The 24986-nt window shown below is 46.7% G+C and overlaps 1 protein-coding gene across 5 annotated transcripts in view; it reads right to left on the reverse strand.

Moving 5' to 3' along the window:
* LOC309400337 (YTH domain-containing protein 1-like) overlaps nt 1–20501 on the reverse strand; it is a 115232-nt gene extending 94731 nt beyond the window's left edge. The window contains exons 1-2 of one of the 5 annotated variants that reach the window (XM_081968762.1): nt 20156–20501; nt 4135–4236 (exon numbers count right to left, since the gene is read on the reverse strand). In XM_081968762.1, coding sequence (XP_081824888.1) covers nt 4135–4236; nt 20156–20183 — 130 coding nt within the window. In that variant the 5' untranslated portion in view covers nt 20184–20501. Of the gene's footprint in view, nt 1–4134; nt 4237–20004; nt 20074–20155 lie in introns of those variants that run through there. The other 4 variants (XM_081968759.1, XM_081968760.1, XM_081968763.1 and 1 more) reach the window with 4 other exon arrangements.
* Nucleotides 20502–24986: the final 4485 nt, after the last annotated feature.

Raw genomic sequence — 24986 nt, forward strand, 5'->3', positions numbered from 1 at the left:
ATTGGGAGGGAGTACTCGGAAGGCCGGGCTTCAGGAAACCCGGAAAAAAAAAATTAAAAGTGAGTTTCAGCTATCTGTGAAGGTTCCAAGAGTTGCCCTAATTAATTTACGAGTCCAGGGATGAAATTCAAAGTAAAACCATTCGTTTATTAGGACTAACATCTTAGCACGGACTTCTGTGTAGCTGAAACTAAATCACATTTAATGGTGTCTGACCTTTACCCCTGTGCCCCCTCCGCTCTGGCTGAGGTCATTAATCACATTCTCCAACGGGACGTTAAAGCAGGGTTCTAGACATGCGCATTCACATCCCAGTACAGAATATGAGACTTTTACTCTGGCCCAAACTATGCATGGAATTTCCCTCCCCTTCTCAAGGTGATAGTAGTCATGGAAATGCCTTAAGCGTTGACAGCTAGACTGGCAGCCCCCACACAACTGCAGACAACTTCAAAGCTTCCTGGGATTTGCCAACTTTTATAGACAATTTATCCTGGCGTTTGCAGAGGTCCCCCTACCCCTAACAAAACTGTTGAAGATGACACAATGACCAAACCAGCCACTTGTATGGACAATGGACTGTCAAAAAGCCTTTGAAAAATAAAAAAAGGCTCTTTGCCCAGGAGCCGATCCTTCAGCATCCGGATCCAGAACAACAGTTCATCATCCAAGCAGACGCTAGTGACGTAGCATGGCAGCAGTGCTCCTACAGAAGAACCCACAAGGACAACTCCTGCCCTGTTCCTGTGTGTCCAAAAAGCTCACTGACACTTAGAGAAGGTGAGCCATTTGAGAGAAGGACGCCTACACAGTCCAGTGGGCCCTCCTTTCATGGAAATATTTCCTGGAAGGAAGAAAGTGCCTTTCGAGGTCTGGACTGATCACAAAAACCAAGAAACTCTGAAAACCCTTACGAAGCTGTCTCCCAAACAAGTCCACTGGGCGCAATACTTCAGACAATTCAAATTCAAAGTGAAGTACATTCCGGCAGGGAAAAACCTGTTAAGCCAATGCTCTGTGAATAAAACCGCAATTTGATAGCCACAGGGAGGAAGTTGTCCATGCCATCATTCCCACCATACAACAAGCAGCACAAGTCACCACCAGAGGCCAAGCCAGACGACCACCCAACCCCAGCCGGGACAAGATGACAGCTGCCTTAAAAACCATGCTTCCCACTGACCCCCATCTCATGGACAACAAAGACGTTCTGTTCATGAGAGATAGGCTAGCCTGGAAGGGATCCAAGCTGTATGTCCACGCAAGCTTGAGACTGGAGGTGCCACAGCGCAGCCATGACTCAAGGATGGCCGGGCACTTTGGATTCCTGAAAACCCTACATCTGGCAAGGTGGCAATTCTGGTGGCCAAAAATGAAAGTGGATGTAGAAGACTATGTGAAAAGCTGCGCCACCTGTGCTGCCATGAAGATGAGACCAGGAAAGCCCCCTGGATTCCTTCAACAAGTGGCAAGCCCCAGCAGGCCTTGGGAAGAAATTGCAATGGATTTTCTTGTTGAATTCCCAAACAGCAGGGGAAACACATTGATTTGGACAGTAATACTTATTTTCTAAGCAAGCCCATTTTACCGCTTGCTCAGGATTGCCTTCTGCGAAGAAGCTGGCTAAGATGTTCATCAAACAGATCTACTGACTGCACGGAATACCCCAGCAGGTCATCTCAGATCGAGAAGTCCAATTCACAGCTAAGTTTTGGAGAGAGTTCCTGAGATCCATTGGATCCACACAAGGACTCAGCTTGGCTTTTCATCCAAGTATGAACAGTGCGGCGGAATGCGTGAACGCAATAGTGAAGTCATATATAAGATGCTATGTGGATTATCAACAAGAAAACTGGGCAGAACTATTGCCGCTTGCAGAAGTGGCTTACAACAATGCCGTGCATAGCAGCACTGGATAAACCTATTTCCAGGTCACTAGTGGCATGGAGTTTGTCCCCATGCTTGAACTGCCCAGAGAACCTCCCTCCTCCATGACTGTGACCGAGTGGATGGAGTCGCTAAAGAATGAGTGGGAGAATACGGAAAAAGTGCTGGCACACACCGTTGAGTACAAGAAGCAAGCAGACAAACACCGATCTCTTCAACTCCCCTTCCGTGTGGGAGATTTCTGTCAACCAAATATATATGACTGAAACTGCCTAGCAAAAAGCTGGGACCTTGTTTGTTTCTTTGATTGGATTTATATGCCGCCCTTCTCCCAAAGGATTCAGGGTGGCGTACAGCATTAAAAAACACATATTACAAAAGTTAAAAGGAAATTAGAAACAATCCAAAAAACAAACCCAATTAATATAACACTAACATTTTAAAAATTAGATAAAATTAACAGGCCAGGCCGGCTTGCTGGAAAAGCCAACTTTTTAGGGCGTATCGGAAGGACCAGAGGTCGGGGATTATGCGAAGCTCCAGGGGCAGCTCATTCCAGAGGGAAGGCGCTCCCTCAGAGAAGGCTCTCCCCCTGGGGGTCGCTAGCCGACACTGTTTGGCCGACGGCACCCTGAGGAGGCTAACTCTGTGGGATCGCACTGGACGGTGGGAGGCTACTGGTGGCAGTAGGTGGTCTCGCAGGTACCCTGGGCCTAAGCCATGGAGAGCTTTAAAGGTCATAATTAGTACCTTGAATCGCACCCGGAAAACAACCGGCAGCCAGTGCAGGCCGCCTAAAAGGGGTGTAACATGATAACCTACGTGGCCGCATTCTGGACCAGCTGAAGCCTCCGGGTGCTCTTCAAGGACAGCCCCATGTAGAGAGCATTGCAGTAGTCCAGGCGAGAAAGGAGGGCATGAGTGACTGTGCATAGAGCATCCCGATCCAGGAAGGGGCGCAACTGACGTACCAGGCGAACCTGGTAAAAGGCCCCCCTGGTCACAGCTGTCAGGTGTTCTTCTAAACTAAGCCGCGTGTCCAGGAGGACTCCCAGATTGGGGGCCCTCTCTGAGGGGGCTGCAATTTCTCCCCGTCATCAAAGATGGAACAAGATGCACAAAAAGGGATGACGGAAACCACAGCCACTCAGTCTTGGAAGGATTGAGCTTGAGCCAGATCCGCACAGCCTCCAGGCATTGGGACATCACGTCGAGGGCATTGTTTTGGTGGTTTGGGGTAGAGATGAAAAGTTGGATATCATCAGCATATTGATGATACCGTACCCCAAAACCACGGATGATCTCACCCAGCGGTTTCATATATATGTTGAACAGGAGGGGTGAGAGAACTGACCCCTGGGGCACCCCACAAGTGACATGCCTCGGGGTCGATCTCTGCCCTCCAGTCAACACGAACTGCCACCGATCCGACAGGTAGGAGGAGAACCACTGTAAAAAGGTGCCCCCCACTCCCATCCCCCGGAGTCATCGCAGTAGGATACCATGGTTGATGATATTGAAAGCCGCTGGGCCATGGCCCGGTACCAGTTCATGGTCTGTTAGGAGCCGGGCTGCACAGCTGGAGATGAGTGGTGGGCAAACGAGATCAGCTGCTCCCCAGTGTTAGCATCATCGCCTCTGCTCCACCTGAAATCATCAGGCATTAGATTCTCATAGGAGAACCCTACTGAAAACTGTGCATGTGAGGGATCTAGGTTGTACGCTCCTCATGAGAACCTAATGTCTGATGATCTGAGGTGGACCTGAAGCAGTGACACTAGCACTGGGAAGCAGCTGCAAATACATCCTAAAACCATCCTCTCCCCTGCCCCCCTCCCCTGGTTCATGGAAAAATTGTCTTCCACAAAACCCGTCCCTGGTACCAAAAAGGTTGGGGACCACTGTTTTTGCACAAACTGGAGTGTTAAGATAACATACTCTAAATAGGCCAAGCTGTGTTTGAAAAGCTAGGAATGATGGGCAGAAAGAATATTTCATAGAGAATTCGCAACACAAATTGCTTTTAGGAAATGAAAAAAAAGAAAAGAAAATGTTCAGGAAGCACAAGTAAGACCTTCTGCGTGTTGAGAAAATCTTTCAACAATGCCACCAGTACATCACTCTTAAGGCCTGGATTATATGCAAAGCCTTTTATACAATGGTAAATTATCCAATATGTGTCTAGTTTGGCTCCAAAATCCAGTTACCCAGCTTCTGGAGACACAGGGAAGTTGTAAAGTAGCATACCCTTTTTTCCACTTTTATCTTGCTCACTCTCAGGGTTATATAATTCATCGTCATGATCAGGTGCATCAGTCAAGATATCATCAAGAACATTCAATTCACCATCTATGAAGAAATAACAAATGATATTTATATATGATAAAGTAAAACTTGAATGAAAAGCTACTACAGGCCATTAGCCTACACATTTTTATTAGTACCATTCCTTGTATATTCCATTCAAGTTTATCCAGAATCAAAATGGAAACTAAGTACTGAGTTCTTTGTTTAAATAACTACCGTGTTTCCCTGAAAATAAGACCCAGTCTTATAAATTTTTTTGCTCCAAAAGATGCATTAGACCTTATTTTCGGGGAAACACGGTATCAGGGTGATCAGCCCAGCTGGGCACCCTATCCCCTGCATGTACACAAGACACAGTGAGCGCGTGGGGACTGACGGTGTCCAGCAGCAGCTGCAGCTTGCCGGCCCCTTGGCTGGCGCACTCGAGCTGCACAACCCATTCAGTGCAGGTAAGTCCAAGCACTGTGACCGCCGGGTCATCCCTCCAAGCAGCAGGCAGAAGCAGAGGCACAGGGGTGAGGCATGTGATCTGTCCCGCTGGATGCACCACGCAGCCCCCTTGCTGCGGGCAAGCAAAGACAGATGGTGGGATGGAGTGGGCAGGCAGCCATGGGAGGCTTGTCCCGCATGTTCGACACAGCTGGAAAACAAGATTAGATGGCAAAGGCGGAGCATGCAGGGGCCCTGGCATGGTGCCACCCTCGCCTTGCCACCTGCCTCGCCGTGGTGGCACTGACAACAGGTGGAGGCAGAGACACGGGCTGCCCACTCTGTGTTCAGCAGCTGCTGCAAGCACATTTCAGGCAGCCATGAACTCATCTGGCTGTCGGTCCCTCCCAAGACACAGACAGGGAAGAAGCTTCAGCCAGAGCAGCCTGGTGCAAATTAATGCTTTTAATTTACAAATAGAAAACCTGGTTACAAATACTACTACTTCTCCTTCTTCTCTTCTTTCTTGGCCTCGCTTTTTTCCTTCTGCTTTTCCTTGTCATCTTTCCTCTCCTTATTCTCCTCCTTCTCCTTCCCCTTCTTTTCAGCATCTCTGTTGGCAATCTTGTTGATGAGGTTGTGCAGCTCTACCACCAAACAGATCAAGCGAGGCAGTGGGTGGCAGCACGGTGTGGCCCCTGCACGCTCAGCCCCCGCCGTCCAACATTGTCCTTCAGCTCCGCCGCACATGTGGGATGAGCCTCCCACGTCCACTTGCCCACTCCATCCCACCATCTTTGCTTGCCCGCAGCCGCATATGTTGAATAAATGGGAAGTAATAGGATATAAGGCAATAAATAATTGCATAACACGTTGTGTCAGAATCCTTACCAGAGAAGGGTTTATCCCCCTGCCCTTGCTGATGTCACTGGCAATGTCTGTCAGGTGTGTTAATAATTAACTTCACATTATGCCTAGATCAGGAACTCAAGCACCTTTTGCCACAAGGTTATATAATCTGCTGAACAATCTCAAAAATAATAAATAATTTTAACTGTTCTAGAGGGCAATTCCAAGTCCACTCATCATTAATACCACTTGCTTCTTTGTATTATGCTACAGATAGTCCTCACTGAATGACCAGTCATTTAGCAACCATTCAAAGTTATGACAGGCGCCCCAAAAGGTGCTTATGACCTGATTTCGAAGTTCTGACAGCCTCACACCCCTGCCCCACGTGATCGCATTTTGGACACTTGGCAACTTACTCACCTTTTATGGCCATTTGCAGCATAGCCACATGACCATGATTTTTGAGGTTTTTGCCACTTTCCAATGTTTACTTGTGGTTTCCAGCAAAAGCCACACATTGGATAACACAGGTTTACTTAATGACCTCAGAATTTGCTTAAGAACCGCCGCAAAAAAGGTCATAAAATTGGGCGGGGTTATATGGTGACCTGCTTAATAGCTAAAATGACCTATGACTGACCATAATTCTGAGTTCAATTACAGTCATAAATCAAGGTCTCTCTCTCTCTCTCTCTATCCCCCGCCCCATCTCCCCCATTTATCTCTCATTTCCTTTTTTCAAAAATAGAAGCATTGTTTTTTTTTAAAAGAGAACCATTGTTCATAGCAGATTAGCCTAAAATATAAAAATATATTCAAGGGCACTCAGAGAAATTAACAAATGAGTAAATAGGTAAAACCTCTAACTATCCATGAGAATGCATTTCATTTATTCAAGTTCTTAAATGAAATGCTTAGAAATTACATGTGTGAGAAAAACAGAAGCTAGTATCTATTGTCCAAAAACTCAAATACTCTGTTCTCATTTTTTTTCCATAAATGTATTAACTTCACACACTAGAGTCCAGACTACTTTACTAGCATAGTGTCAAAGAAACTGAGGAAGCATAGCTGATTAATCAGGGCTGACTGTAAATGCAGTACACTCTGGAGGCCGACTCCAGAAATTTATAAGGTACATCAGCAATAGTGATGCCTAAACTAGTAGTAATCAATGTACCATGCTTTTTAAGCAGGATAATGACTAGGACAGGATATACTTTATCAGGCATAATTGTTCTAAGATCTTGCTGGGTAAATTTGATAATATAATCTATACTCTTATTGGGAACACAGGTCATGCTACAGCTATGACCAGTCACTGACCATTCCAAGTTACACACTTGATCTTACCCAAAGGTCCGAGAAGCGATTTCCATTCCAAGTTACAATGGCACTGAACCATGGTGGTTACAATCAGTTCTCAGAGTTCCAGCCATCCCAGCACTCCTGTGGTCACAAGGTTGCTCAGCAACTTGTTTGTACTTACGACCAGTTGCCAAGTGCCCCACAATCATGTGATCACCATTTGCAACCTTCCTTGCCAGTTTCCCCAGAAAGTGAATGGGGAAATGAAGGTTGCAAGTTGCTGGGGTAAATCTCCATCTGTGCACCTTTTCCCAGCCCTCTGTGCTCATGCACCACCAGGCATTCACACAACGTCCCCAACCCATTGTTTCTTGAATACCTACTCACCCACCCTCCGCAACCTGTATGGTGCCTCTCACACATGCTCCCTGACCCAATTGGTGCCTCTCATGCACCCCCTCACATACCCCTAACCTGTGCTTCTCATGCACCTCCACGCATCTCCTCTTGTATACCCTCTTGAACCATTGTGCACATGACCACCACAGCACCTCTCCCACACCCCATTACACCCTCGCTGAAACTCACCCACACCCTCTGTTGTGGCCCAGCAGATGCCGGCTGAGCTGTTGGTGGACTCTGACAGCTCAGACCATTATGGGAGTGCTCTGGAGGATGAGGAAGACTCTGGAGGGTGTTTGGAGCCAGAGCAGAAACTAGAGAGGCCTGCTGGCCACCAGGTGGCATCTGAGTCGGGGAGCAGTTAAGAGGAACAGAGGGAGGTTGTTCCTGATGTGCGTGTACGTAGAGCTGAGAGGAGAAAGGAACAGCTGTAGAGAAGACATCATAGAAGGAAGTAGGGACAGCTGGCTAAGGTTGTGGCCCTTCCCAAAGAGTTTATAGGTGGAGCGACGGGAGGGGAATCTTTGCAGGAAACAACAGTCCATTTCACTAGCCATTGGGAAAGCATTCCGTAAGTTTAATCTTGGTTTCTTGAAGATAGCTTTCTAGGCTCCTAGCCAAGGGGTGGCGTTATCTATGTAATTAGTCGTGGCAGACAGCCAAGCCTGTGTCTGCATATTCATTGGAATCACAGGACAGAACAGTTTGTTTCCTGCCATAAAAAAAAGCTGTAAAAATCATTCACCATGGAGCAGCTACGTGCCGAGAATGAGTAACTTTCGCAACAGGTGGCTATGTTGGCTGCCCAGGTGGCACAGCACCAAGTTCACCCTGCTCCACCCCCACCTCGGAGGAAATGCCCGGTTGCAGTGCCTGATAAATTCGATGGCACCCAAGCCACGTTTCCAGCTTTCTTGGGACAATGGCAGCTATTTATCAGCTTGAGAGCAGAGGATTTTCCCACTGACCGAGATAAAATGGGGTTTATGATTAGCTTACTCTCCGGCTCAGCAGCTCGTTGGGCGACGCCACTGCTGGGCCAGGCTAGCCCTTTGCTGGATGACTTCAGGGGGTTCTGTGACCATCTCCGGTTAATGTATGAGGACCCCATTAAGAAGGAGACGGCTACCTGACGTCTGAAGACTCTGAAGCAGGGCCAGAGTTCCTTGCAGGACTACATCAGTGAATTTAGGCTACTAAGCCAGGATTCAGCTTGGAATGAGGCAGCCCTCATGGACACATTTAAGGATGGGTTGTCAGAAGAATTGAAGGATGAGCTGGTGCATGTGGATAGGCCACGAAATTTCAACGCGTTGGTCCACCTGTGTCTCTGGATTGATGCTCGGTTGCAGAGGAAGGGAATTTGCTGCACGTCCCAGGAGAACAGGGTGGTTCCCGCCATGCGTGAGACTCCAACTCCACGGAAGGAGCCCATGGAATTGAGTGTAGCCAAACCCCACTCGTCGATAACGGAGAAAGACAGACGGTGCTTAGGGGGGTTGTGTTTTTATTGTGGGGAACCTGGCCACATGGCAGCCTTTTGCCCCAAGAAGCGACGAGGGGTGTCAGTTACGGGACCTACAACCCAGAATAATTTGTCAGGAAAGGCCCCCAAGCCAGATCTAAGGGAGACCTTGGGTCAGGCATGCATCAATTCAGAGCCATGTTCAGACACAGTGACTTCCGGGCCTACCCGACACCTGATCCTGGCATCCCGAATAGTCTTGTCCAGTAGCCTGCAGGGGATTCTGGCGCATGCTCTCGTCAACTCCGGGGCTACCACGAACTTCATGGACGAGGCGTTTGCGACCAAGTATGCGGTCCCTCTGTGTCCAGTAGATCCTCCTATGCTTGTGGAGACCATTGACGGCCGGGTGCTTCTGTCTGGGCCTATCAAAGGCCGCCACGCAACCCTTGTGCCTGGTCATCGGGCTCATGAGAAAGCCATCCAGTTCTACATTACCTCTGGCCTGCAGTTCCCCGTGGTCTTGGGCTTGGCTTGGCTTTGGGCGCACGACCCACAAATCTACTGGTCCCAGAACCTTTGTCACCTTTCCAGCCTTGCAATGTGTGGACCACACCTGTCATGTCTGTGCAGGCCAGCTGCTGAGTCCACCCGGGATGTCATTGCCTTCCAACATAGCAGATTTTGCAGATGTGTTCAGTGAACAAGAAGCAGACCAATTGCCACCACACCGGCCATATGATTGTCCCATCAATTTGATTCCGGACACGCCGCTCCCTGTGGGTTGTTTATATTCGATGTCAGACCCAGAGTTGGCCGCATTGTGGGACTTTTTGGACAAAAACCTAGCTCGGGGTTTTATCAGACCCTCGTCTTCACCATTGTCTACCCCGGTCTTGTTCGTCAAAAAGAAGACCGGAGATTTGAGACTCTGTTGTGACTATCGTAGGCTCAATGCTATCACAGTGCACAATCGATATCCCCTGCCCCTTATTCCTGAACTGTTGGAGCGGCTCAGAGAAGCTAAGCTGTTCACCAAATTAGATCTCTGCGCAGCCTACAATCTTGTCCGGATCCGACCCAGGGATGAATGGAAGACGGCATTCAGCACCAGGTACGGGCATTTTGAGTACACGGTCATGCCTTTTGGGATGACCAATGCCCCTGCTGTCTTCCAACAGTTTATGAACGACATCTTCCGGGACATTTTGGACTAGTTTGTCGTCATTTATCTCGATGACATCTTGATTTACTCTTCCTCCCGGGAGAGCCATCGGCAGCACCTACGCCTGGTCTTACGACGACTCCGTGAGAATCGCTTGTATGAGAAACTGGAAAAGTGCCAGTATTGGCAGTCCACCATTGAGTTCCTGGGACATCGTATCTCTCCCGAAGGCATTGCGATGGAGCCGGGCAAGGTGGAGTCTTTGTGTAGTTGGCAATCTCCTCGGCGAGTGAAGGATGTCCAGCTCCTCGGGTTTGCCAACTACTATCGGACCTTTATCCCTGGCTTTGCTTCCCTGATTGCGCCCCTCACTCAGCTCCTGCAAAAAAAGTTCTGTTTCATTGGGGGGCCCTGAGCAGCACGCGTTCCAGGCCTTGAAGCAGGCCTTCATGAAAGAGCCCATTTTGAAGCATCCTGACCCCCACCGTCCGTTTGTAGTGGAGGCGGATGCATACGATATCGCTGTGGGAACGGTGTTACTTCAGGCTCACGCCTCCGGCGGTACCCTTTTCCCTTGCGCTTATTACTCGCGGAAACTCAATTCTTCCGAGTGCAATTATACCATTTGGGAGAAGGAGTTACTAGCCATTAAGGTGGCGTTTGAGGCTTGGAGGCATCATCTAGAGGGGGCCAGGTATCAGATTGAAGTCCGGACGGACCATAGGAATTTGGAATTTCTGAAGACAGCAGGGAACTTGAACCAGCACCAGATCCGGTGGTCTCTTTTCTTTGCACAGTTCAATTTTTGTGTGACGTACATCTGCAGTGCACACAACCAAAGGGCGGATGCCCTAGCAAGGAAACCCGAGTATTCGTGTACCAAAGACCCGATTCCATCCCGGACACTTTTGCCCGTAGAGTCCTTCTCCGCAGTTCATGAGCCTGTGGACTTACGGCCCCAGATACGGGAAGCGCAGTGGCATGACGAATGGGTGGAACAACGTAAGGCAGAGTTGGGGCCTGCCTCCCCATGGAAATCCACCGATGAACTTTTGCGGTATCGGGACAGACTCTATGTGCCAGTGACATACAATCTTACGTCACGTCTTGTGTATGGTGTCGGCAGGCCAAGTCAGCGACGGGAGCCCCTCCAGGGCTGTTTCAGCCATTGCCGACCCCGGAGAGACCCTGGGGGGCCATTTCTATGGACTTCCTGACAGACTTGCCTCCGTCTTCTGGATTTACCACGGTGTTTGTGGTGGTAGACATGCTGACGAAGATTGCGCATTTTATCCCGTGTCAGAGATTACCAACAGCCCGCGACACCGACTGCATGTTTATCCAACATGTTTTCAGGCTGCACGGCCTACCTGACAGGGTCGTGTCTGACAGAGGAACGCAATTCACAGCCCAGTTTTGGAAAGGGCTGATGACGGCCTTGGATGTCAAGATCTGCTTGTCCTCAGCACACCATCCCGAAACCGACAGAGGGACGGAGAAAGTGATCGGGATATTGGAGCAGTATCTGTGCTGTTTTGTGAACCAGCAGCAAAATGATTGGGCGGACTACCTGGCAATAGCGGAGTTTGCGTTCAATAACTCACAGCACACATCCGCGCAGACGACACCCTTCTTGGCCAATGTGGGGTATCATCCTCGGTTTTTTCGCCTCACACTCATCGACTCACCAGTCCCCGCAGCTAAGGACTTCCTGTCGGAACTATAGGCGGTCCATCAAGTGGTGCGGCAATATCTGGATAAAGCCAAGGAGGACTATAAGAGAGTTGCGGACAGGTCTCGGCGTGCGATGCCGGCGTTGACTGTGGGAGATTGAGTGTGGCTGTCCACTAGACACCTTCCGTCAAACCGGCTGGTCAAGAAGTTAGACCACCGTTGCCTTGGCCCATTTCCTGTTGAAGCAGTCATCAATCCGGTCGCCTATCGCCTGACTTTACCACGTTCAATGCAAGTCCATCCGGTCTTTCATCAATCTCTTCTTGTTCCTGAACGGCCGGCATGTTCTCTTCGCCAACCCAATCATCCCCAGCCAGAACCCTGTGGCGATGAGGCGCTGGCCGAGTACGAAGTTGCCAGGATTCGGGATTCCCAATGGCTGAAAGGACGGTTCCAATACCTGGTGGAATGGAAAGGCCAAGAGCCAAAGGATGTTGCCTGGAAGGATGCGACTTCCATGCACGCACCTGCTTTGGTGCAGGCCTTCCATGAACAATTCCCAGCTAAGCCACACCCTGAGCGTCAGACCCAGGGGAAGGGCCCTGCGGTGAGGGATAGTGTTGTGGCCCAGCAGCGGCCGGCTGAGCTGTTGGTGGACTCTGACAGCTCAGACCATTATGGGACTGCTCTGGAGGATGAGGAAGACTCTGTAGGGTGTTTGGAGTCAGAGCAGGAACTAGAGAGGCCTGTTGGCCACCAGGTGGCATCTGAGTCGGGGAGCAGTGAAGAGGAACAGAGGGAGGTGGTTCCTGATGTGCGTGTACGTAGAGCTGAGAGGAGAAAGGAACAGCTGTAGAGAAGACATCATAGAAGGAAGTAGGGACAGCTGACTAAGGTTGTGGCCCCTCCCAAAGAGTTTATAGGTGGAGCGACGGGAGGGGAATCTTTGCAGGAAACAACAGTCCATTTTACTAGCCATTGGGAAAGCATTCCGTAAGTTTAATCTTGGTTTGTTGAAGATAGCTTTCTAGGCTCCTAGCCAAGGGGTGGCTTTATCTATGTAATTAGTCGTGGTAGACAGCCAAGCTGGTGTCTGCATATTCATTAGAATCATGGGACAGAACGCCCTCTCACTCCCTACCTGACCCTGCAGCAGTCACTTACCTGCATGCTGGCCTTGGACTTGCTGCTTTCTGCTGGCTTCCCAACTGACTTTGGTTGTGGAAAGCCAGCAGGATGTTGTGTCATCTTACAACTGTGGAAGTCAATTAATGACAGCAATTAGGACTGCAAGGATTGCCGTCGATAAGAAATTCCAGTCCGAATTGCCACCGTAAGTTGAAGACTACCTGCAAACACTGCGTAGCCAGGCTTATGATAAGTACTTTGTTTAAAAATGATTTGGAAGGAACCATAATTTCTAAGGGAGCCAAGCTAGAAACCCAGAGACTGTGAGTTCTAATCCTGCCTGAGACAAAAGGCCAGGTGGGTTACTTTGGGCTAGTCATTCTCTTTGAGCCCCAGGAAGAAGGGAATAGCAAACCACTTCCGAAAGTGTTGCCAAGATGGTGTGTCCAGGTAGTTACCAGGAGCTACGTCTGACTTGTAAGCATGCACACAAAAGTAAAATAACCTTTAGGGGTCAAAATATTCAACTGATTCATACAGTGCTATACAGGTGAAACTCGAAAAATTAGAATATCGTGCAAAAGTTCATTTATTTCAGTAATGCAACTTAAAACGTGAAACTAATATATGAGATAGACTCATTACATGCAAAGCAAGATAGTTCAAGCCGTGATTTGTCATAATTGTGATGATTATGGCTTACAGCTCATGAAAACCCCAAATCCACAATCTCAAAAAATTAGATTACATGCAATCAATAAAACAAGGATTGTACATAGAACAATATCGGACCTCTGAAAAGTATAAGCACGCATATGTACTCAGTACTTGGTTTGGGCCCCTTTTGCAGCAATTACTGCCTCAATGCAGCGTGGCATGGAAGCAATCAGCCTGTGGCACTGCTGAGGTGTTATGGAAGACCAGGATGCTTCAATAGCGGCCTTCAGCTCTTCTGCATTGTTCAGTATCATGTCTCTCATCTTTCTCTTGGCAATGCCCCATAGATTCTCTATGGGGTTCAGGTCAGGTGAGTTTGCTGGCAAATCAAGCACAGTAATCCCACGGTCACTGAACCAGGTTTTGGTGTTTTTGGCAGTGTGGGCAGGTGCCAAGTCCTGCTGGAAAATGAAGTCAGCATCCCCATAAAGCTTGTCTGCGGAAGGAAGCATGAAGTGCTCCAAAATATCCTGGTAGACAGCTGCATTGACTCTGGACTTAATGAAGCACAGTGGACCAACACCAGCATATGATATGGCTCCCCAAATCAACACAGACTGTGGAAACTTCACACTGGACTTCAAGCATCTTGCAGTGTGTGCCTCTCCATTCTTCCTCCATACTCTGGGTCTTTGGTTTCCAAATGAGATGCAAAAGTTGCTCTCGTCAGAAAAGAGGACTTTGGATCACTGAGCAACAGACCAGGTCTGTTTTTCTTTAGCCCAGGCAAGACGCTTCTGACGTTGTTTGTTGTTCAGGAGCGGCTTGACAAGAGGAATACGACATTTGAAGCCCATGTCCAGGATCCGTCTGTGTGTGGTGGCTCTTTATGCCCTGACTCCAGCCTCAGTCCACTCCTTGTGAAAGTCCCCAACATTTTTGAATGGCCTTTTCCTGACAATCCTCTCCAGGCTGCGGTCATCCCTGCTGCTTGTGCACCTTTTTTTCCCACACTTTCCCCTTTCACATAACTTTCTATTCATGTGCTTTGATACAGCACTTTGGGAACATCCAACTTCTTTTGCAATTACCTTTTGAGGCTTTCCCTCCTTATGGAGGGAGTCAATGATGGTTTTCTGCACAACTGTCAGGTCAGCAGTCTTTCCCATGATTGTGATTCCTACTGAACCAGACTGAGAGACCATTTAAAGGCTCAGGAACCCTTTGCAGGTGTTATGGTTAATTAGCTGATTAGAGTGGGACACTTTGAGCCTAGAATATTGCACCTTTTCACAATATTCTAATTTTCTGAGATTGTGGATTTGGGGGTTTCATGAGCTGTAAGCCATAATCATCACAATTATGACACATCATGGCTTGAACTATCTTGCTTTGCATGTAATGAGTCTATCTCATATATTAGTTTTACCTTTTAAGTTGCATTACTGAAATAAATGAACTTTTGCATGATATTCTATTTTTTTGAGTTTCACCTGTATGTATTAGTAAATCCATACCAAGATGAAGCATATATCTATTAGTAGTCCTTATTTAGCAACTGCCTTGGACAGCGACCATTCAGTTACAAGAGCGATGTAAAAGTAAGTTTGTGACCAATGTCCACATTTACGATGTTCACAGGGTCTCTTTCTCTGTCATGTGTTCATCATTACAGTCAGTACCTGACCCATTTTTTTTCTCTACCCCCACCTCTGGAGAGCAGAGATGACATAAGCAAGCTATCTCTTCCTGAGCTGCTGTTCTCTGCAGCAGTACCACAAGTTAACAAGCTCAGATCTGTGACCTTAATTAGTTTAGCTGGTTGAAAGCTACTGCCTGAAATTGGTAAGAGAGCCAGGTTGGTCTAGTGGTTAAAGCACCAAGCTGGAAGCTGTTAGTTCTAGTCTAACCTTAGGCATAAAAGCCATGTGCATGACTTCAGGCCAGTCACTCTGTCTCAGCCCAACTCAACTCACAGGGTGGTTGTTATGGGGAAAATAGGAGGAGGAAGGAGTATTACGTACTTTCACTGCCCTGTGTTACTTATAAAATAATAAAGGTGGGATAAAAACCAAATAAATAATTAAACCCCCAGTTTTACACTAATGGCTTTTGTTTCTCCCCAAGCTGCTCATGGCTCAGAGACGCAAGTACACTGTGTAAAAAGCTGGCACTAGCACATTCCTTTTAATGTGTGTTCCCCATTGTGTTTATGCTTACTCTCTTATAATTCCTTCCTCTATAATAATTGCAACAATAAACATTAATTATCTTCTGGCTAATTATCCCAGTGTCACAGTGAGCATTCCAAAGGGTAGGGGAGCAAGGGAAAGGTCTAGGACAATCGGCTGCAGCCATATGACGCAGGCCACTTCATCGTGGCCCCCCACCGCAGCCGACCCACTGCGGCCCCAGCTCCCCTGCCACACAGCCATGTCCGCCCATCCCCACCACACAGCCATAGCCTCCATGCCCTAGGCATCCCTCCCCCTCTGCCCCTCCCGCTTGTCTCCTGCTGCCTCACACCAGGCGATTCACTGTGGGACAAAACTCCCCAGCCACTATCCTGTGCGTGACAATTAACTGAACAGGATAACTCACCAAATGCCAGTGGCATTTGTCCCAGTAACCAATATGCATGCCACCATCCCCTCCCCAACCACCAAAGGACTGGTGGAAATGGGAGGTGTCCTTCCACACAATGTCCCTGTAGTGCTGGTGCGGCAGAGCATCTGCCCAGAGGCAGACAACACACATGGGGTGGCAAGTAGCAGCTCCCTGGCCTACCATGATGGGGAAGGCTCTGCTTTGGCAGTAATGCAGGACTTATGGAGGGCTCTCAACCTCCCCTGCCCCCCAAGCAGTCAGTAAGCTGGAGGATGAAGTGGCAACATGCATGCACAGGAGCACAGCCTCTGCATCAGGGGATGATAGTGCAAAGCTGTGTCAAGTGAGGCCACCAAAGCACACCTTGTGGGGCAGTTCCTTGACATCACACCCCCACCCCATTCAGCATGACTCTCCCCCATTCAGCAAAGGGGGATGATAAGGGAGGAGCTCATAATACAGCCGAGCCACCTTCGGCACTGACAGCTGCTCTCACCCTGCCCAATTCTCTCTGATTTTGAGCCAATTCCATCCTTCCATATGGAGTACTGATCCGCCTAGGCAGCTTGTGGGCTGCTACTGCCACCCCTCCCTCACCTCAGCAGTAGTCACTTGGTGCAGAATAGGGGGTGGAGCTCTGCAACTTGCAAGCCCCTTGAAGCCACGCTGGAGTCCCTGCCCAGCTTGTGGGCACCTGCAGAGGCCAAGGAGGCACTGGCGGGGCCGCCTCACCGTCCTGTGACCCTCTCGCAAAGCCTCCCCCCACCCCGGAGTCCCAAGACGCCACAGGGCTGCTTAAGGAAGTGCCTTGTTTCTGATAAATCAACCTAAGAAAATAACACGTGTAAGATCAAGAAGAGTAGGAAGCAACCCAATAATTGAACAATAAAACTTATCATTTAACCCATGGTCTTGCAGCAACAGGTTTGGCTTGACCAGGGGTCAGCAAACTGCGGCTCTGGAGCCGCATGTGGCTCTTTCCTCCCTCTGCTGCGGCTCCGTCACCGGTCGGTGCCACAATTTTGAGGAGCTTCCGGTAGGTGGGGGGTGAAGCACAGTGCGCCAGGAGAAGACTCTATGGCAAGGGGAGGGTTTTCCACTTGTCTCCACAATTGATAGGGCTTTCGGTTATGACTGATAGAGGAAAAAGTATGTCGCGCTAGGTGGAGACTCTATGGTGGGGAAACTGAACTTCTGGTCAACTCCAGAATTGAGCAGGGGGCTTCCGGTTAGGACCTTTGGGGCTCCTGGTGTTTTCTTTTCTGTGGGAAACAGGTCCAAATGGCTCTTTGAGTGTTTAAGTTTCCCGACCCCTGGGCTTGACCAATTTTGTGCCAAATGGGGCACCCGTGATGGTCCCGATCGCCCTGGGCGCCCTGCTTGGCAGCCTGAGATGTTCTCGCAAAGCCCCCTCCACAACCCCGGAGTCTCACATGCTGTGGAGCTGCTTAAGGAGGTGCCTTTCACTTTCCCCGGGAAAGCACGTCACTTCTGCTGCTGGCTGCCATGTGTGCTCTCCTCTCCCTTGCTCCTATGTGAACAGGCAGGCTCCAGGTTGTTGTCCCCCACATTGCAGAAATTTTGCAGCTTGTGCGGCCGAGGAGGGGCATTGATGCCAGTCAAAGCAAAGGAGCGGGACAACTAGCCACTCCTTCATGGGGCCAAGAATGCAGGGCTGAGCATGGGAAGGAGGGCTGGCCAGCATGTCCCACCACTTGCTGACCCATGGCCCACCTGGGGAAACCAGACATCCACTTAGGCAAGGGCTGGAGCGGCCTCCCACTCTTCCCCACCACATTCCCAAACTTAGCTACACCATACTGGCATGATGGCGAACCTATGGCACGCGTGCCAGAGGTGGCACACAGAGCCTTCTTTGTAGGAATGTGTGCCATTGCCAGCTGGTCTTTTTATTTCCAGCACACAAAACGGTCTGAAAAACGGCAAAAAAAACATTTTTCAGGCCGTTTTCCAGGCCATTTTTGGGACTGTTTTCAGGCTGTTTTTGAGGGGTGTTTTTGGCCTGAAAATGTCCTGAAAAATGTCCAAGAAACCAGCCAAAAAACAGGCATGCACACACCGGCCAGCTGGTCTTTGGGTTTCTGGCGCTCCAGTGCGTGCACATACACACACGTTCTGGTTTGGGCACTCGGTGCCAAAAAGGTTCACCATCACTGCCATACTGCATATTGCAGAATCCAATCTGGGTTGGTCACCCAGACCAGACGTTTAGTCTTCCGAGCTTTTGGACTGGTGCTGGATCCCATCCTCAGTGAACTTCTCTCTAGCAGCGTGTGACTGACTACTGCATCTTTCCCTATATTCCAGAAAAGGCACTATTTCCCAGCATGTATTTTATTGTATGTAGCATTGTAGGAAGTTAACCCTAACCCTAACCCTAACCCACCCCTCTCCTAGAAAAATGAAATATCCTGGGAAATATTGAAAAGGCAGAATATTATATTTCCCTGGAAAAGAAATGGAGAAACATGTTTTAGGCAAGAAACAGACTCACTCTTAATATGTCTATCGTGGGGGCTATTTAAAATGCTTGAGCAAGTCTATTCTACATAACAAAGACCCCCCTTCAGCTCCAGGGTGATGGGATTAAGGCATGATAGTATTAGCCCTTTAGCCATCTCACCACAGGGCACCTGGGAAGAAGCAATGCTCAACCAAACTTGGGACTCAAAGCACAGCCCACAGAATTGCCCCTGCATGGCCCCATGGGAGTCTGACAACCAATCAGAATACAAGCTCACAATCAAAGGCCAGAGAGGGCATAAAACCAGGGACTTACAGCATCTCGCCCTTTTTTCTTCTTCACCCAACATCTTGAAGCATGTGATCACCTTTTTCCCCAGGACTTCAAACCATGTGGTCCTGTCCACCATTAAAACCATCTTTCCAAGCAGCCTCCATGTCTCCAGTGTTTTCTTTCCCACTTGGAAGTGAACCCAGAAGGACATTTCTTCCAACAGCATGTAGAATGTTAACAGGGCAAAGGTTTAGAGTTTCCCCTAAAAACTGTACACGAAATCAAAAAGCTGATATAACACAGCAACTGCACGTGCAAGTTATAAACTCAGATTCCTGTATTCCAAATCTATGTCAAATAATGGCTTTATCATTTCAGCTTCAGTTCCATACATGTGTAGGAAGTTAAAACCCATCCCTCTCCCAGAAAAATGAAATATCCTAGGAAATATTGAAAAGGCAGAATATTTCCCTGGATGCGAAAAGGGAGAAACATGTTTTAACGAGAAAATAGCTCCCTGTAGCTTCCTGCCCCCACCCCCTTTGTCAATGGGCCATTAAGAAGGCCAAGATAGTCCACTTTACATAATAAAGAGTTCTCCCCTTCAGCTCCAGGGGGATGGGATTAAGGCATGATAATATTGGCCCTTTAGCCAACTCACCACATGGCATCTGAGAACTCAACCAAACCTGGATTCAAAACACAGCCTAGAGAGTTGCCCCTGCATGGCCCCATGGGAGTCTGACAACCAATCAGAATACAAGATCAAGATCAAAGGCCAGAGAGGGCATAAAACCAGGGTCTCAGCATCTCAGCCCTTCCTTCTCTTCTTCTCCACCAACACTGAAGCATGTGATCACCTTTTCTGTTCAGGACTCAAGCCATGTGGTCCTGTCCACCAATAAACCATCTTTCCAAGCAGCCTCCATGTCTCCAGTGTCTTTTTCCCCACTTGGAGCCAAACCCAGAAGCACATTTCTTTCAACACATGGATAATAGAACAGGTTCGCCTTGTAGGTAAATTATGATTACTGAAACAATCGTTACACTCAAGACAGGTAATAAAAACCATAATCAGTAAGACGGCAATTTATGTCCTACAGATTTTTAAGGCAAAAGCTTAACCCTTTCCGACTTTTCAGACTCCAACCGTGCTCGCCTTGCGGCTGGATCCCATCCAATGAAATCAAAGTTTCCTAGACTTCCACCCGATTTCCTGACCGGGGCCTCCAAAACTATCGTCTCTGTTAATATCCGAAAGCTCCCCCAACTTGCACCCTTTCCAGAAGAAGGAAGGTGGTAATTAGCGTGAACTCTTAAACCCTGGCCAAGATTTTTCCTTAATGAGGGAAAAACGAGCTTTACCTGGGAGCAGGGAATGACTGCTAGTCAGGGGACGTGGGCCGACGGCGAGACGCTTCCACACCTAATCGCGCCTCCCACGGGCAGCCCTGTTGCCATGGCAGCATGCGGTTCAGGAGGAAGATGAAAAGGAGGAAAGGGATACATTCCGTACCTTGTTCCTCCCGGCTCTCGGCAGCCATCCTTTTCCCTCAGCCGCTCCCGGATATAAGCAGAGCGATTGCCACACAGAGACTACTTCACTTGGTGACGTTGGAACGAGGAAGCAAGTGACAGAAAATACGGAACAACGATCCAGCCAAAATGGAGACTCCCTGTAGAGACAACTTCTTCCTCCTTCCTCTGGCTTGACTTCCTACGGTTCTCCCTCTCCCACAATGCCTCACGCGACGGACACAGTTTACGTTACAATACGCGGCCCTGGCGTCAGCGGAAGCGACGGTTCACACTATAGAGAGGAAGTCGGGAGAGCCATATGGCAGATTTGCCAAGGAGTTGTCTGTCTCCTTACCCGCGTGGAAACCCTGACAGCTTGCAAATTTTTCCCGCCCTGAAGTGAAACCCGCCTAATGAGATCACGCCCAACACTTTAGGGTCAGGGGGAGCAGAAAATCACCTCCGCCCTCCCTCCTCTTATCCCAAAGCAGCACTAGCAGATTCCGGCGGTCCTGCCCTTTCGACCCAAAGTTTTCTGTGTCTGAGCTTTAAGATGTGGCATGCAGTTTAAAAACCATTTTAATATTGCTCCACCCTAACCCTCCCCCACCTCCCACACAAACCCACCCCCCTGACTTCCGCTGTATACCACTCTAACAATTCCAAACATCCCATATACTATTTACTCTGATCATCTATCAATCTAAACATTCTTACCTAAAGGCTACATAATAACTCCTAATCTGGTATTTATTCTGTATATAATCAATCCATTTTGCCCATTCCTGTGTGTAATCCTCCTGTTTCTGAGCTTTTAAGAAAGCTGAAATTTTTGCCATTTCAGCGAACCCCGCCACCTTCTGAATCCATTGATCAATTGTCGGCAAAAAATCTTTTTTCCAATGTTGCGCAATCAACAACCTAGCTGCTGTAACCATATACAAGGCCAATTTTGTTTCCCCTTTGGTAAAATCCTTAACTATACCCAATAAAAACATTTGTGGAGTGAATTGTATTCTTTTCTTAAATACATTCTGCATAACCCACCATATTTTTATCCAAAAAGCTTTAACCTTGTTACAAGTCCACCATACATGAAAAAAGGTAGCATCTAGACACCCGCATCTCCAACATTTTGGTTGAACATTTGGGTACATGCATGATAATTTTTTAGGATCTAAATACCATCTGTAAAACATTTTATAAAAATTCTCCCTTAAATTCTGTGACTGTGTAAATTTAACATTCTGAACCCATATTTTTTCCCACGTTTCCAACATAACCACTTCACCAAAATTCTGAGCCCATTTAATCATACAATCCTTAACCAATTCACTTTCTGAGTCTCTTTCTAACAGTACATTATATATTCTTTTAACTTGTTTTGGACCAGTCTCTTTTATCTGCTTAATCAGTTCCACTTCTTTATCCATAAAGCCGACCCTGCGATCTTCTTCCCATCTCTTCTGAAGCTGTATGTAATGTAACCAATTTAAAGTAATTCCTTCTTCCAACAGCTGTTCCAAAGTTTTTAACTTCCATTCGCCCCCATCAGCAATAAGCACATCTTTATATAAACACCCCCCGAGTGACTTAATATTCATAATCCCCATGGTGTCTGCAAGATCCAACCAAAGCGGTATTTTATAATCCCAATTGGGCCGGTGCTTCTTCCATATTCTCATCAAGGCACTACGGAGAACATGGTTGTTGAACACTTTATCCACCCTGTCTTCATAAAAAAGATATGCATGCCATCCCAGAACAAGATCATGGCCTTCTATATTGAGCAATTCCATTTTTGTTTTCCCGAACCAATCTGCTACATGCGTTAATACTGCAGCTTCATAATACAATCGAAGGTTTGGGAGTCTAAGGCCGCCTCTTTCACATGTATCTTGCATAATCTTCATCTTTACTCTCGGTTTTTTCTCCTTCCAAACAAATTTATTTAATGTTGTTTGCCAATTTAACAAGGTTTTATCTGACTTGAGCACCGGAATCATCTGGAATAGAAAGATAAATCTAGGTAGAATGTTCATTTTAATTGCTGAGATCCTTCCAAGCAAAGACAATTGTAACTTTTTCCACGCTTCAAGATCTTTCTGTATCTTTTGCCACAACACTTCATAATTATTTGAGAAAAGTTTTGTGTTTGATTCTGAAATTTGTATTCCTAAATATTTAACTTTAGAAACTATTTCAAAACCTGCTAAACTTACAAGTCTCTTTCTTTGAGTCTCTGTCATGTTTTTAACCATCATTTTCGTTTTGTTTTGATTTAGTCTAAACCCAGACACCATGCCAAATTCTATTATGATATTTTTCATCTGGATTATTGATTTCAAAGGATGTGAAAGGGTAACAACCAGATCATCGGCGAATGCTCTAGTTCTGTATTCCTTTTGCCTGATAGCTATGCCATCTAAGGATTTTGAGTCCCGAATTGCGTTCAACAAGACTTCCAAGGTTAAAATAAATAACAATGGGGATAATGGGCAACCTTGTCTTGTGCCTTTTTGTATCTCGAAAGTTGTTGACAAATTTCCATTAATAATAAGTTGTGCATTTTGTTGCTGATAAATTGCTCCAATCGCCTGCCGCAATCGTGGTCCCATATCCATCTTTTCCAAAGTCTTGGTTAGAAAGTTCCAATTCACTCGATCGAAGGCCTTCTCTGCATCCAAGAAAACCAGCACTGCAGAGATCTGCTTATTCTTATCAAGATAGTCAATTAAATCTATGAGTTGCCTTACATTCTCCTTCATATGTCTGCCTTCAATAAATCCTGCTTGATCATGATGAATAATCTCTTGAATAACCGGCATCAATCTGTTGGCTAATACTTTAGCAAATATTTTATAATCTGTGTTCAGGAGAGATATCGGCCTGTAATCCTCTGGTTTCTTAGGGCCCTCTTCATCTTTAGGTATCAATGAGATAAAAGCCGCTTTCCATGAGGGAGGTATTTTACCTCCTTGTTGTATATTACAAAATAGTTGTGTAAGATATTCAATCATTTCCAGTTGTAAAGTTTTATAATACATTGCAGTCAAACCATCAGTCCCTGGAGCCTTAGCTAATTTAAGTTGATTTATAACTAAAGTGATCTCATCAGCGGTTATAAGACGTTCCAAATTTGCCTTTTGAAGCACAGAAATTTTTGCAACCCTTTTTCCTTCCAGAAAATCATCTATTAACTTGTTCTGTATATTATCCTGTACATATAGCTTAGTATAATAGTCCACAAATGATTTTTTAATCAACTCTTGTTGATATACCATCTTCCCTCGAAACTCAATTTTATCAATAATTCTGTCATTCATATTCCTTCTCAAAGTATATGCTAACCATCTACCAGGTTTATTAGCGTTGGCAAAGGTGTTATGTTTAGCAAATTGCAAATTGGTTGCTGTTTGTTCTGCTATAAGCATCTGAAATTGATCTTTCAACAGCTTTAGCGCCATCTGGAGCACCTGGTCATTCGGGTTTATTATAAGCAGCTGTTCTTTGCGTTTTATTTCATCTTCCAATTCCATTCTCCTTTTCTGTCTAATTTGTTTGTGTTTAAAGTTCATATGTATCAGGACCCCACGCATATAAGCTTTACTTGCATCCCAAACTATTTCAATGGGAGTGCCCTTATTCATATTAAAACTGAAAAATTCCTTCATGTGTTTTTTAAGTTCATCAACATTTTTTTCATATCTAAATAAATTTTCATTTACTCTCCAAGACCTTCTTGGCCTCATCCCTAATTCAATTTGTAACCACACCGGACTATGATCGCTAAGTGACCTGGCGAAAATCTTGGATTTCTTGGCTTTAGGAAGTAGATCCGGTGTTAACAAAAAGAAATCAATCCTTGAAAAGGATTTATGTCTATCTGAATAGAAAGAAAAATCCATCTCATTTAGATGTTGCGTCCTCCAGACATCTTTTAATTTCAAATCGTCTTGTAAATCAAAAAAAGCCTTTGGTAATTTGGTAGTGAATTTCGTCTTTGTACTCTTGTCTATCTTTGGAGAAATCACTCCATTCCAATCTCCCATTATTAGAATACTCTTAAAGTTCCAGTCTAAAATTTTTAAATGGAGCATCTTATAAAAACTTTCTTGGCATTGGTTAGGAGCATATATTCCTAGCACCAAAATGGAACCGAAGTCTGTATCAAATTGAATTGCTATATATCTACCAGTGTCATCTGCCTCTATAACTTTAGTTGAAAATCTTTTATTTATATATATCACCACCTCATTTTTCTTTACCAAATCAGAGGCAGCATAAAATGTTCCCAGTTTTGAATTCACTAAGTACTTCTGGTCTTGCAGCCTAATATGAGTCTCTTGAAGGCAAACAACATCATTATTAAATTGCTTCAAATAATAAAATATTTTTTCCTTTTTTGTGGGGAGTTCATTCCATTCACGTTCCAAGATAATAGCTTAAGCATCTTTAGATCTGGTCTGGAGCGCTGAAAGCATTTGCTGAAGATCTCTCTCCACAAGACCAATCTTCGGCCCTGCTCCTCCCATGGCTCCGGTTTGCTTCTTAGCTTCTTTCTTAGCACATTGTGTTTGAGGGTCGACGCGCTTGTGAGATTCTAACATTTGTCTAGTCGTGGATCTGGTAATACGTTGTTCGACAGGTTTAAATATCGGCATTTCAGTGAGAGACTTAGAAGGTCCTTCTTCCAAGAAGGAACACAACAGAGATCCAGAGGGGTCGACTCCACCTACAGCACCCTGCCCCTCCTTCTCTTTTTGTGTCTGCATTCTTTGCTCTTCTGTCTCTTTCTCAAACATCCTCTGCTCTAAGACATCCAAATC

Source organism: Natrix helvetica (genome assembly GCF_964273705.1).
Source record: "Natrix helvetica genome assembly, chromosome: W".
In the NCBI taxonomy this organism is placed as follows: Eukaryota; Metazoa; Chordata; class Lepidosauria; order Squamata; family Natricidae; genus Natrix; species Natrix helvetica.